At 42.8% G+C, this 13,470-nt stretch overlaps 1 protein-coding gene across 9 annotated transcripts in view; it reads right to left on the reverse strand.

Annotated features, from left to right (window-relative positions):
• LOC106657131 (A-kinase anchor protein 13) overlaps positions 1-13,470 on the reverse strand; it is a 44,419-nt gene that overhangs the window by 7,992 nt on the left and 22,957 nt on the right. For 5 of the 9 annotated variants that reach the window (XM_014378483.2, XM_014378492.2, XM_023462856.1 and 2 more), the window contains 9 exons: positions 11,760-12,179; positions 8,996-9,507; positions 8,725-8,871; positions 7,373-7,569; positions 3,716-3,910; positions 2,321-2,393; positions 2,121-2,247; positions 1,813-1,996; positions 470-541 (listed from right to left, as the gene is read on the reverse strand). In XM_014378483.2, the coding sequence (XP_014233969.1) occupies positions 470-541; positions 1,813-1,996; positions 2,121-2,247; positions 2,321-2,393; positions 3,716-3,910; positions 7,373-7,569; positions 8,725-8,871; positions 8,996-9,507; positions 11,760-12,179 (1,927 nt within the window). The remainder of the gene's footprint in view (positions 1-469; positions 542-1,812; positions 1,997-2,120; positions 2,248-2,320; positions 2,394-3,715; positions 3,911-7,372; positions 7,570-8,724; positions 8,872-8,995; positions 9,508-11,759; positions 12,180-13,470) is intronic. The other 4 variants (XM_014378501.2, XM_014378474.2, XM_023462857.1 and 1 more) reach the window with 3 other exon arrangements.

The following is a 13,470-nucleotide window of genomic DNA, read 5'->3' on the forward strand; positions in this document are numbered from 1 at the left end:
AACTCTATAAAACTCAACAATCAACTAAAATTAACAAGATGACGTCAATAATATATACAAAAACGATTTCAAAAGATGGAATATGTATATATATATTGTGTATTGATATATATTCAAGAGCTGAGAGAGAGATAGTCTACGATGTTTGATACATGGAGAGATGGTGACAGTCGAGAAAATCACATACTTTTTCAATATACGCGTGTACAAAATCAAGAAGGTAATATGCAAACAAACAAGACTTGAAATGTTCAATGTTTTTTCGTTTGAAATGCATTTATAAAAGTTAGATTGTTACATCGATCAATGCAACGAACAAATGAAAAAAATGGTTTTTTTTTAACAAAAAAAAAGACTGAGAAATAGAGATGTTATAGAAAGAGAGAGATAGAAAGAGAGAGAGAGAGATAACAATGAAAGAGAGCGTCATTCAGCAATCGAGAGAGAAAGATGGGGATTGGTGACTTACTTGACTCCAAGCTTGGTGGCAACACGCCGCCAAGGGCTGTAGCTTGTCACCGCTTTCTTGCTGTTAATATCCCTGTATTTCGTTTGTTTATTTTTTAGAAATTTGTTTCTTAATTAAGATTTCGCTACTATCTTTTTTTGCGATATGGGATAAAAAGTTTGTTATCAGCGTAGTATAATAAATATGAAGGGGCGGGTCAAACGGAAGAAAAAAAAGCAATTGTAATAAGCCGACCGATTCGCGATTAATTCATTATCTCTCTCTTTCGTGACAAAGCGTTATAAGTTAAAAAATTTTCGGTATCATTTTTTCTTCATCTCTCTGAGCAAGATGAAAGAAGCGTCGACGCTTCTTTTTTCCACCGACGGATTGCTTTAAATTTTATCACTCGAGTACGATTTCAATTTAATTAAAAAGAAATTCTCTCAACAATACAATACTCGGAGTGCAAGAATATTACATTAAAATTTCAAGTGTTAGTATTCAAATTAAATTAGTGTCTCGTTTAATTAGCCATTGAATTAAATTCAATGGGTCAGTACGTGTAGAGGTGTAATTCATTTGAATGTATTATACTAATTTATCGTAATACATAAGCGCCATTGATCAAATGATTCGCTGTTTCACACAAGTTCGATGAATAAAAAAATAAAACGAAGACAAATTGACTTTGCATTCGAAACGATACAACAGAATAAAAATCAATGCGCTAACGCCGGTCACTCTATAGTGATTATTAATGCATCAGAATTTAGAAATTCCATATACATCAACAATTCAGCCATTGGTTTTGCTAAATCAGCGAAATCAATCGTAAAAGCTTTTTTTCAGCCAGCCTCAAAACGTCATCAGAGCCAAAAACGATGCATGAAACATAGATATATTTTTTATGTATATGCGTAAAATTAAGTTTTTTTTGTCTTTCTCATAATATATAAGTTAAATCTGAGGAAAAAAAATCATTTACGCTCGAAAATGACGCTAGCAAGTCAGACACTGATGTGTTTTTACTTTTCAATCATCGATGGCAATTTAATTTTCAAAATGTGACGCCCGATTTGGAAAATGTTGTGCAAATCGATAAGCAATCAACCATTGACATTGGAATCTTGGCGTGTCTGACGCTGCTCGCATCAATTTGAAAAAAAAAATTCACACCGTGTCAACCCATGGCAGTAATCGAGCAAGAAAATAAAACGATATTCAAAGCCAACTAAAATATATGTCGCAGAGTAAACAAGTTACATTACGAGTATATAGAAAGGTAAAAATGGAGCATAAAAAAAAAGTAAAAAAAAAAGTAAGGTATGTGTCGGGAAGAATGATGATGGAAGAGAACGTACCTTCCTGTGCTGCTTGAAGCTGCCAGCGGTAAGGACGCCGTGGAGGCGCGCTTCACTATGCTGCTCGTCGACGATATAGACACGCTGGAGAGCGACTTGAACGACGATTTGCTCGATGATTTTGTCTTGGTGCACTCGGCCTGGTAATGGTCCTTGCAGTTCTGGTGAATTATAGCACCGCAGTCTGTGTGCACGAGGAGAGTCGAGAAAAAAAAATAATAATAAACATTTTACGAATGATGATTTTACGCGCGCGGAAAAAGAACGAATAAATAATAAAACACTGGCGGCGGGGGAGATGTACTCACTTTCGCAGTGAAAAGAGGGTTTACTGGCGAACGGCTTCATGCAAAAGTCGCAGGAATTGTTGCCCTGCGACGAGACGTTTATGGTACCCCACTGATGCGGTTGCGCCGTTTTCTTGCCGCTCTTGTCCTAAACATTTTTATTTTATTTTTTATTTTTTACGTTTATTAAAAGAGAGTGAAAATTTGCAATATTTACGAACCTTCTTTTTTCTGGAGAACAGCGAGCCACGCTTGCGCTTTGTCTTTTCCGATTGTCGATCGTCGTACGCTGTACTGTAAGGACGAAAAAGGATTTTTATCAGCATAATCGTGAATTTATTTCTCTCGGATCCGGAGCGCATGTTTCATGTATTATTTCTCAATAGTCGATGCGCTTTTGGTCACCGCACACTTATTATACACTAATATATCATGTATTATTTCCATATCGTAAATTTTTTACTAAAGAATCGAATATACAATAAAAAATTTGTGTAATTCAAATCGCTACGTATTGGAAAAGTGAGCATTGAAAATGTAATAAAAAATTCAAATGTGTGTATGTGCAGCTTAACATTATATAAATTACTTGAAAAAAAAAAAATTGTGCGTTCGAAAAGATGCAAATCCAAAAAAAAAAAAAAAAAAGGCACATTCGCCCTACATAATATGTAAAGCTTGAACGAATAAAAAAAAAGTTAACATCTACGAGTAATGCGACGTGCAGCATACCAACCATTATATCGACTGCAGTTCATTTATAGCAATTCTTATTGGGTGTGTTATATATCTCGAAATATTCGACCGACCCCGAGCTTGTTAGAGAGGCAGAGAGATGCACCTCCGACCGCTCTGCGTGACGAAATAGCGTAAAAGGGATCGTATGGCGCAATAAATAGCAGCTGTACATAGTGAGAGTGAGAGAGAGAAAGATCGAGGAACGAGGATGAGCGCAAGAGGAGGAACGAGGAGGGCTTGCACGAGTATAGCAGGAAAAGGATTTAATTGTCTGTGCGACGTGTGTAGTGTGCAACGGCGACGGCATGCCTTATTTTGGGCGACAATCGATGCCTCGCAGCCAATTCCTCTCTCTCTCTCTCTCTCACTCTCGGTTGGCCTCTCTCTCTCTCTCTCCATGATGCACACGCAACAGCAGCAGCAGTAGTAGCAGCAGCCTCCTCTGTGCGGCACCGAGTAATCGAACACACGGCTTTTCATTCTCAACAGATTGGAAAATTATCCGGAACGCCGCTGTGTGGAGAGTGTAGTGTATGCGACGAAACAAAAAACGAGAGAGAGAGAAAAGAGAGGAATCGAGCCAATTTTTTTCTTTCGCTGCCTTTTCTTTTACGTTTCCAACGCGTCACATGGCGCCGTCGTATCGTTTTGCTCTGTACACGTGCGCGCACACACACAGACACGCTCGCACAGAATAACATAGCCGACAGGGATTTACGGCTTATTAATGTGTCTCTGGATCGTTAGTATAATACGTGTATACGTAGAGAGAACGAGAGAGAGAGAGAGAGGCAAGAAAGGAGGAGAGCGAGGGGTTGGTTGGGTACGTGGTGGTAGTAGTGGCGGCGGCGGTGTGTACGTTATGCGGATCTACTTACTCGGTGAGTAATTCGTCGAGCGATGCCTGGGTGTTTTGTACACCCTCTCGCATCAAATCCTCGTTATACTCGTGACGTTCGTGCGCCAGCAGATGATGGGGCTCGTCCGTTTCGGTGTCGCTGCCGCTTCCTGCGCCCTGCTGCTTGTTGGCCTCGCTGTGACGATTTCGCTCATGTCGGGCGCCACTTTTGCTTCTTTATTCGGTGGATTGTTTTTTGTTTCGTTTTTTTTTTGCGTTTTTTTCGTTCGTTCGTTTTGGTTTTTCGGAGGCATTTTTCAAACGATGATAATAAAAAAAAAGTAAAAATGTGTGCACCCAATCGAGATCGTACACACACGATTAAGTGCGTTCACGAGTGTGTTTCGTGTTGGTTGTGGTTGGTTGGTTGGTTGGTTGGTTGGTGGCGAGAGAGCAAAAAAATAAAACGAATAAAAATCAAATATAAGTATCATAAGCAATAAATTTGAGCAAAATCAGAGTGAAAGAAAGAAATAAAAGTAAGAGTACGAGAAATAAATGTATAAATGAAGGGTAAATAGTCGTTTTGTGGTCGACGTCAAAGAGCGAGAAATTTCCTATTCATTATTTCGCGTGAAATTCCGTGGATAAGATATATATTATTCTCGTACGTACGAGTGTATAATCATGTATGAAAAAAAAACGCTCATGTATAACCTTTTTATGCGGGAGAACAATTATGAAATTCATCGATAATGTTATTTGCACAATTGAAGCTCTCGCACGCGCGCAGACAGACAGAGACAGCCTGGGCCCGCGCGCGCGGATGCCAAGCTATCTACGCAATCGCAGATTTTTTTTTTTGTAACGTTATAAACAAGATTGAAAAACTTTTCGTCATATTTTACATTGACATCGGAACCAATATATCTGTCTTTGTGTACCGCATAACAAATTTTTTTAATTTATAAAGTTTTAGATGCCAGTCGGACGGATGAAAAAAATTTGATAAAGAATTAAATCAACTGGCATTAGTCGAGCTAATCTTTCATAAAAGTAGCATTAAAAGCAAAGTAAAAAAAAGCTCTCCAAATTGGACCCTCCATCGAGATTGCTATATAACGCTTTGGCGTTTTTTTTCATATATAGTTAAAAGCAAAAAAAACTGCAAACATCGAATTATCGAACGCTGGGGCTAGCTACTACCATTGAAAAGTAAATTTAATAAACTTCTACGATGGTGCAGCAGCAGCAGCAGCAGCAGCAGCAGCGGCGAAACAAGGACACATCATCTCGCCGTCCATCTCTCGCGTTCATACGACTGTACACACACGAGCTCGATACACACGACTGCAATAATTCTTTATCAAGAGCGAAACGCTTAAAAAATACCTTTTCACGGAATATACGGAAAATTGATCAAGCACTCGAGCGCGCGCACGGCATGATGGACGTATTTATCAGCAAAAACTATAGCTACTAGCTCTGTATATAACAAGGACTCGAGATGTCATTTCCTCGCGGTCTGCAAAAGTGGCTGTGCGCGCGGCTAGCAATACTGCGTTTCTATTATACACGCGCCACGAAGAGCTTGTAAATCATGTCGAAAATCCAAGTGCAAATGATTTTTCAAGGTTAAAAATCTATATAATAAATAATATAAAACAGCTGTAAAGCGCGAAAAGTAGGTTTGATACACACAACAATTGAGCTTCTTAAGTTTTTATCTTATCGCTCATCTATATCTGATACAATAAAAATACTCCTTTTTTCTCTCTCTTTTGCTTCTTTTTTTTATCACTTATTATAGCTCTTACGACAAGTCAAGCTGCTCGGTTGTCTGCTGCGTGCATCTCTCGCGTCGTCTTCGAGCGTCGACGTCGATATTTCGCTCGTTTCGTCATTATAATATAGATATAGATATATACATTTGAGCGCATTTCTAGTTCAAGAACTTTGCAATTAAATAATGACAATATATCACCGCACGATCGGAGCGCGCGCGCGAGATTCAGAGTGCGCGGCGCGCAGAGAGACGACTCACGCGGGCGTATACAGTCACCGACGGCAAATATACGCGCCGAGAGCAATCAAACATGATTATTCGCACGCGCGGCTTTAATTAGAAAATGTGCCGTATGTGTGTATGTATATATCGTATATATAGCATACGCGAGAGAAACGAGAGAGAGAGAGAAAAAAATATGGAGAAGAAAGAAAGAAAAAAAAGTATACCAAAGAGCGATAATTGTGATTAGGGACCACGTCTCTCTTTCTCGTATATTAAGCTCGATCGTGTACGCGTATTTGCGGTTTCTGTGTGCTATAGCAAAAGAGAGTAACTATATTTTTCAATCAATTACGCGACAAATTAATAACTCGATAATTTACCCGCTGCGCCGATATTCCCCAGCTCAAAGACGGTGAAAATTCACATTTACGTGCACACTGCAGGCGCATGAGCTGTATAATACGATCCGCATTAACTCCATTAGCTATGAGAACAGCAGCAGCAAAAGAAATATCAAGCACGATATAACTTAAAACCATACTTTTTACTTTATTCAATACGCAGCAGCAGCAGCAGAGGCAGCAGCGTCAGTAGCAACAGCAGCATTAGCAGTACACATTATAGCAGTACCAGAACACGCTCATTGCGCTCTGATAATCAGCGCTTGATTCCGGCTTTTTAAATTAAACCTTCCACTCGCCCGCGCGCGCAACAGAGAGAGAGAGATAAAGAGAGAGAAAAAGAGCATTTACTTTGACGAAGACCACATACATCATAACGAGAGAATATCACTCGCAAAAAACTTGTGTGCACACTTACGGGTCGCGACAAACTTTTCACTTTTTTTCCACTTGCTCTTTATTTATTTATATTTTTATTTTTGTTCACCAACACACAGACGAAGAACAGCTGGCAAAAAAATACATAAACGTGCGGCGTATCACGTGCGCGCTTGCGACTTTTTCTTGACTATCGTGTATAAATTAGAGTTGAATCAAGTAGCAGAAGTAACAGCAGCAACAGCGGCGACGTCAGAAGTAGCAGCCAGAGATAGCAATTAAAGAGGTAGAGCAAAAGAGAGAGACAGAGGTGAGAGACTCTTATCTAGGAGCACAACATTAACTTTACGCGTGCACAGGCAGACTAGCAGCATAAAAGCACATCACCATCGTGATCGTCGTCGTCGTCTAGGTTGTCTACGTCGTCTACGTCGTCGTCGTCGTCTACGTTGTATTTGGCGTGAGCATCATCGTCGGAGCGACGCAACTACCTGTGCGATACTGCCTGGCGATGTATACGCGCTCGAGTATAATAAACACATACACCCGCAGCAGCGGCACACGCAAACGTGCATGTGTATAGGTGTGTACAATAGCGTAAACGCCAGTCGCGTGTGCTAACTCGCGTTTTAATACGTGCGTTGCAAAATACAAGCGAAAAGCAACAGCAGCTACTCGAAAGAACAGAAAGAGAGAGAGAGAGAAAAAAACAGTATACAGACAGTGCTCGCAAGCGAGATAGAAAAAGATACATAATACGAGACATAGAAGAGTTGGCTCGTGCGTATATATATAATAATAAACTTGTGTGGGTGTATATCTAATAAGATTACGAGAGAGAGAAGAGGAAAGAAGAAGAGAGGTTGAGTGAGTGAGTGAGTGAGTGAGACGCGTTGAGTCGACTTACGCCAGGTGGGAGGGAGCGCCGCGCGTCCCAGTTTCTTGCTGCTGGCCCGCCGGTGGTATCACGATGGACGGCGTCGAGACGGACTTCTGCAGCGGCAGACGCGAGCCCAGCACCGACATCATGCCCGGCATCAGGCTCGCGTTGTCGCCCAAGCGCTGCCCGCTCCGCTTCGCCTGTCCCGTCACCTTGAACTCGACCTGTGTGCACAATTTTTTTTTTTTGGATTTTTATTCCTCGTTATCTGCTCGATCGATGCACGATGCATTTAATTGTTATTGTTCTATTGTAATTATATCGTTGTGAGAGAACTGTGGAGAAAAGAAAAGAGAGAGAGAGAGAGAGAGAGAGAGAGAAAGAAACAAATTTCATTTCTTTTTTTCGTACATGTGTAAGTATCAAAGTATAATATTGTAATCTTGATGTGCGTATGTGTGTGTGCGAGCGAGAAATCTTTGTCGCGCGAAGCACGTGTTCTGGCGCGATAACACAACATACACCGCCTAATGCCAAGATTTATGCGTATATTTAATAATGATGTCAGTGGAAATTTATCATTCGGTGTTCGCTCGCTCGCTTGCTGGCTCTCAAAATATATGATTCATCGCGCGACGAGCGCACAATCTATATTATTATACATTTCTCGACGCGCGCGGTGTAGGAGAGAGAGCGCATAATAATATAATATTCGTAATAATGCGCTGCTACCGCTGTAACGCGGAAGAGAAGCGCGAAGCTTTGGTCTCTCTCTCTCTCTCACTTACTTTTCTAGCGCGGAAAAATCATCCAAATTAAACGTGAGCGAGCGCGTGAAATAATCTCCATGATCTCTTAGGTGTGCGAGCGCATGACTGCCCAAATGGATCAAGTGTACGTCATCAGGTGTGTACGTGTGTGGGTGCGTTTGTGTGCAAAGTGTAAGAGAGCGAGAGAGAGGGTAGAGATTATTTTACTTCATTTTTCTTCTTCTTTTTTTTTAATCTTTACGCTTACTGTAATGAAATGCACTGACGATTCGCTCGATGATAAATATAGCCGCGCCAAGATTCATCCATCATTTCTTGCTCGTGCATTTCGATGCACGATATAATGTACGAGAGAAAACGTTTGACCTGATCTCGTTGCCTTTAAAAATCGCGCGCGCCTTGATAGAAAATCTTCTGCACTCGCCGCGGCCTTGAAGACATCCTTGCCACACGCAATATCGTATCGATGCCGATATCAAAAGCTTCGAGCTTACAACGGGTGTTTGTATATAGTATTTTTAGTTGAAAACGTGTATAAAGATAGCAAATAGAGAGCGTGTGTGTGTGTACGTGTGCATGCAGAATAAATGCATCATATATAACAGTAACCTGAACAAAGTCAGCTTCATTGAGGGAATGCGTGCTAGATTGCGATACGGAAGTACGAGGCTTGCTGCTCGTTTCTCTGGGCCGCTTGCCATCGAGCTCCATGTCCATGTCGCTGTCTAAGCTGCTCAGACTTATGCTTCGCTGGCGCTGCGCAGAGTGGACGGTAAATGGAAGCAAAAGTTTGCGTCAAAACACATTGCGAGTTACTCTCGTCGGGTAAGCTCGTTATTGAATTATACAATATATACATATATCAAACACACGAACTTACGATGTTCTGAGCCGTCAGATGATTGTTGTCGGAGCCACGGCGGCCGTGCTGCCTCGAGTCCTCGAGGTCCGTCCAGCTTCTTCGCCGATCGATGCCCTGCAGTATCTGGCTGCACACGTGGCTGACGCCACCGCCACCGACGCTGCCGTGATGATGATGATGGTAGTGCGTGGGCGAGCTGTTGGTCGAGCAGTTGGTCAGGAGATCGGGATCGGAGCCGTCCTGGCCATCGACGACCACCTGGCCACCGCCGCAAGCACCCTGACAGTCTCGATGGTGATTGTGCTGGTGATGATGATAGTAGTGCTGCTGATTGCCATTGCCGCCGCCGCTACCGATGCCGCTGGTCTGGATCACACCCTCGATGGAGATCAGAGGGCAGAGCTGCGGACAGCTGGTGCTGAAGCGCGCCAGATGATCGCCGCCTATCGCCTGGGCGCCGGTGCGCAGCGTCAGGTCGCGCATCTGATGAATGCGGTCGTGAATCTCGTGCAGATGGCGAAGTGGCTCCTCTGCAACGGAAATAAATTAAAATAACGATAAGCACGAAGTATGGAAAATTATGCATAATAACGAGCGTTGAGAACAAATTGAGCGATCGCGTGGGCGTACTCGTGCGTAAAAAGGAGTCATCGTTTCATCGCGTGAATTTGGGATCCGCGTCACTGCTGCTGCTGCTGGTCGAGCGCGAGAGATGAAAAGAAAAAAACCAACAAGGATCGGGATGAGAGAACGTTTTAATGAGAAAGAAATCGTCATCGCGTATATTACGCGACACGTCGCTCTATCTCGTGCTCTATAATATATGTGATGAAAAATACTCGGCTGCGAAATCCACGAGGCAAAGGCAGGATAATCTCGACTACGATACGTGTCGCTCGCCATAGCCGTGTATATCGTAAAGCGGCAAGAGCGAGAAGAGCAGTAGCAAGTCTGTAATACTGATTTCTCATCTTCTCCATCGACGCCACCCCCGTAGCGATCCTGTACACGAGCGCACACGTACATAACACAAGTTGCAGTATGGGCAATACGAGTCCTATTAAAAGACTGGATATAGAAGGGATGTCTCTAATCAAAGCAGCTGAAGCATCGTATTACGTGCCTCGAGATGTACACGCGTGCGAAACGAAATCAAATCTTTAGGTTCACGAGGATTTGTTTTTTTTTTTTTTTTTTTTTTTTTTTTTTTTTTTTGTTCTTTTTTTTTGTTCTTTCTCTGTGCTTCTATAGCTCAATTTAATGGGGTAGAGATAATTGCGCGGAAAAGCTCGAATTTACCTGTAAACAATACGCGCTTGTGCCATACGGCAAAATAAACACGTCGTAATGCTGCAATCAATGATTCATTGATATCGTGTATATTTTATGTTAACGCCGCCCGATGATCGAAAGGACACACGCGGAAAGAGCAAGAGAGAAAGAGAGAGAGAGACGCGACCTAATTTGGCCGAGAGCCAATAAATTTTGCATCGCGATCGCCGCCGCCACCACCACCACGCGCACTGATCGACGTCGCTCGTCATCATATAATATAATACCTTTATCAATGTGTGTGTGTATGTATACTAATAATCGTCCAGGCGCTGCACGCGAATATACATGCATAATGTTTATTAATACACAGATCAGGGCGAGTAAATTGATAATAAAATTTATCCTACACGCACGCGTATTATACCGGGGTGAAAATTGCCAAGAGGCGATCGCGCGCACGATCGTATTAAAAGTTAATAGAAGATTTTTTACTCGTTTCAATATTATAACGTTCACATCGCGTACACGTGCAGATCGTATGTATAATATTTTAATCCTTTATTTAATCCTTTTCATTTATTCGCCACGCGACCAGACAATCGTGGAAATTGCCGCAAGCTGCATATTACATTATATGTGTTTAACATCATTGTCATACACGGGAAAGCTCGGGACTGCTGTAACTAGGACGACGATGATATACGCGTACGTATCAAACTAGAACATTTTTTAGAGACTATGTACAATCGATCCGAGATACTTTACGACGATAATAAATTCCAGCCGGTTGTAAACCTATAGAGAAATGATGAAAGCGCGTCGAGTGCATAATCAAAGAATGTTCATTCTTTTTTCCTGGCGCAAAAAAAAAGTTCCGAATAACCGAAAGCTCGCGCATTGTGTACTGCAGGCTGCGCGCAGGACTCGCTCGTTGCGCTACTGGTTTGAGCTTGCAAGCACACACACACGCGAAGTTGAGTGCACGGCATACGTACTTTTCGTCGGTCGAGTACAAAGCGGTAGCGTATATGTAATACACGTATATATATCTGTGTAGGTACTCGGCATACTTTTGCCGAGCACCGTGTATAGTATCGGTCCAGCGCATGATATCTGGCTGGCCAAGAGTAAGAGAGTATGTATATAATAATAGTAGCTCTAGTTGTAGCAGAGCCAGAGAGCAAATGAATGGAAGCGCGCGCGGGGCTATTCGTATAAACAAGCTCGCTACTAGCTCGCTTGTATATGCCTTATTTATGCGCGATATAGACAGGCCATTGGCAGGGCCATGTACTACTCTACGCCCGGCCAAACAAAGACCAAAGTACAATCTTCCAGAATATATATATGTATAGCAAGTACCTACACACGGACACAACACGCCTATATATATTTACACATTGCATACGGAAACAATGGTCAGGAGTAGTGGTAGTAGCAGCTGCCGCTACTTCATATATCCGTGTCTATATATGTTGGAGTATTACGATGTGACACCATCACTTACCGAGGACAGGATAATGCTTGGCCAGTCCGGGCGAGTGCGGAGTTACACTGATAATGGGCACGAGTGGATTAGTCGGCGTCGTCGTCATACTGCTCGACGTCGCCATCCCCGCCGCTCCGGCCGTCCCAGGCGTCGTCGGTGTGCTCGTGCCGGACATACTTTTAACTTGCTGTTGCTGGGCGTTGTTTTGATCTTTGGATGAAGCTCCACCCGTTGTCAGGCAGCCCTCGTCGTGCGAGTTGTACTTTTGGCTCGTTTGCTGCTGCTGCTGTGGCTTATTATTGCTAGTAGTGGTAGACTCGTCGACGATACCGTTGACGCGCGAGGACGGCGGCGAGCACTCCGGTATTTGCCCGGAGCCTCCCAGATAGTCCTTTATTACATCCTCCTCGCTGTCCTCGCCGCTGTTCGGGCACTCGTCTGCAAAACAATCGGAGCGTATAATTAATCAACTGATTGGTTCGTCTATGCGGGTCTATTATATGTATTTGGGAGTTGATGAGCAAAAGAATCTTGGCACAAATTCAAGAGTAAATGTATATGATATTCGTTCGCTTCAGGAAATAATGAGCGAGTGAATAAAAAAAAGATAAAAAATAAAGTACGAGCGACGATATATAAGTAACATAATCGCTATGCGCGAGGGGCACGTACTTGCAATAAAAGTAAGAGCTTGAGAAATTTATCGCATACGCGATGCGTATTACATCTTTTTTTTCTATCGCGCGAGCAGCTATATACGCGCGTGCGAGTGCCGTGCACTCAATATCTTTTAATATAGAGATGCACTCGGCGCGAGTGCAGAGTCCTCGAAAAGTCATCGTCGTCGTCGTTCTCGAGCAATTACAATATTATCGGTCATTCGGCATACACACGCGCATTAATTTGCATGTGCACTTGAAATATTCAGAGCGTCGATCCACGCGCGCGCGCAAATAATTATAATGCAATATCGTGTGTACATACGCGAATCGTTCTCTTCAATTATTTGCGCGCTTAGCAAACGCACACACATATAAACACACGTGTATAATATAATAATATAAACATAATAGCCCGGACTCTCGCTTTCGGACGCGACTACTGCCTACTGCGTACTCGGACGTTTGGAAGCCATGGGCCGCGCGCGATCATCATTATATACGCGGGGGGCATATTATAATAGCCCCTGCCAGTAGACTGTGTCGCGGTTATCGGTTATACACCGCGTGCCAAATTGCGTTTATATGCTGCCGCTGCTTCTAATTCAGAGAGAGAGAGAGAGAGAGACGTTTATATAAACAGTATATATACGTACGCATAATACACAAACATTGTAACATGCATAATATAAAGGCAATATCGTTGCATAGAGAGGCTCGTGTGTATGTATATATTATATACAGAGATATCGATTTATAATTTCGACCGCCGGGTTTACGGGTACACACATACACACGCGTGTACACTGTACACGCTTTTAGGCCTCGCTCTCGACAAAGTGCATCATAATAACGACACACAGCTATCGTATATAATATAAGACGCGAGCGCGCGGAGAGAAATTGAAAGGGCCGCGAGCTTGCGAGCTTGCGTGCGTGCGAGCGCGGCTGCAGGCTTGGCCTTGGCGCGCAAGGGTAAAATGGCCTCATGGCACACATTGTATTAAATTGAATGATGCGGTAAACACTGGTGGGGCAGCGTTACGTTCGTTGCAGTATACATAGTCGAG

The sequence above is a fragment of the Trichogramma pretiosum genome, unplaced genomic scaffold, assembly GCF_000599845.2.
Source record: "Trichogramma pretiosum strain Unisexual culture from Peru unplaced genomic scaffold, Tpre_2.0 scaffold1, whole genome shotgun sequence".
Lineage (NCBI taxonomy): Eukaryota > Metazoa > Arthropoda > Insecta > Hymenoptera > Trichogrammatidae > Trichogramma > Trichogramma pretiosum.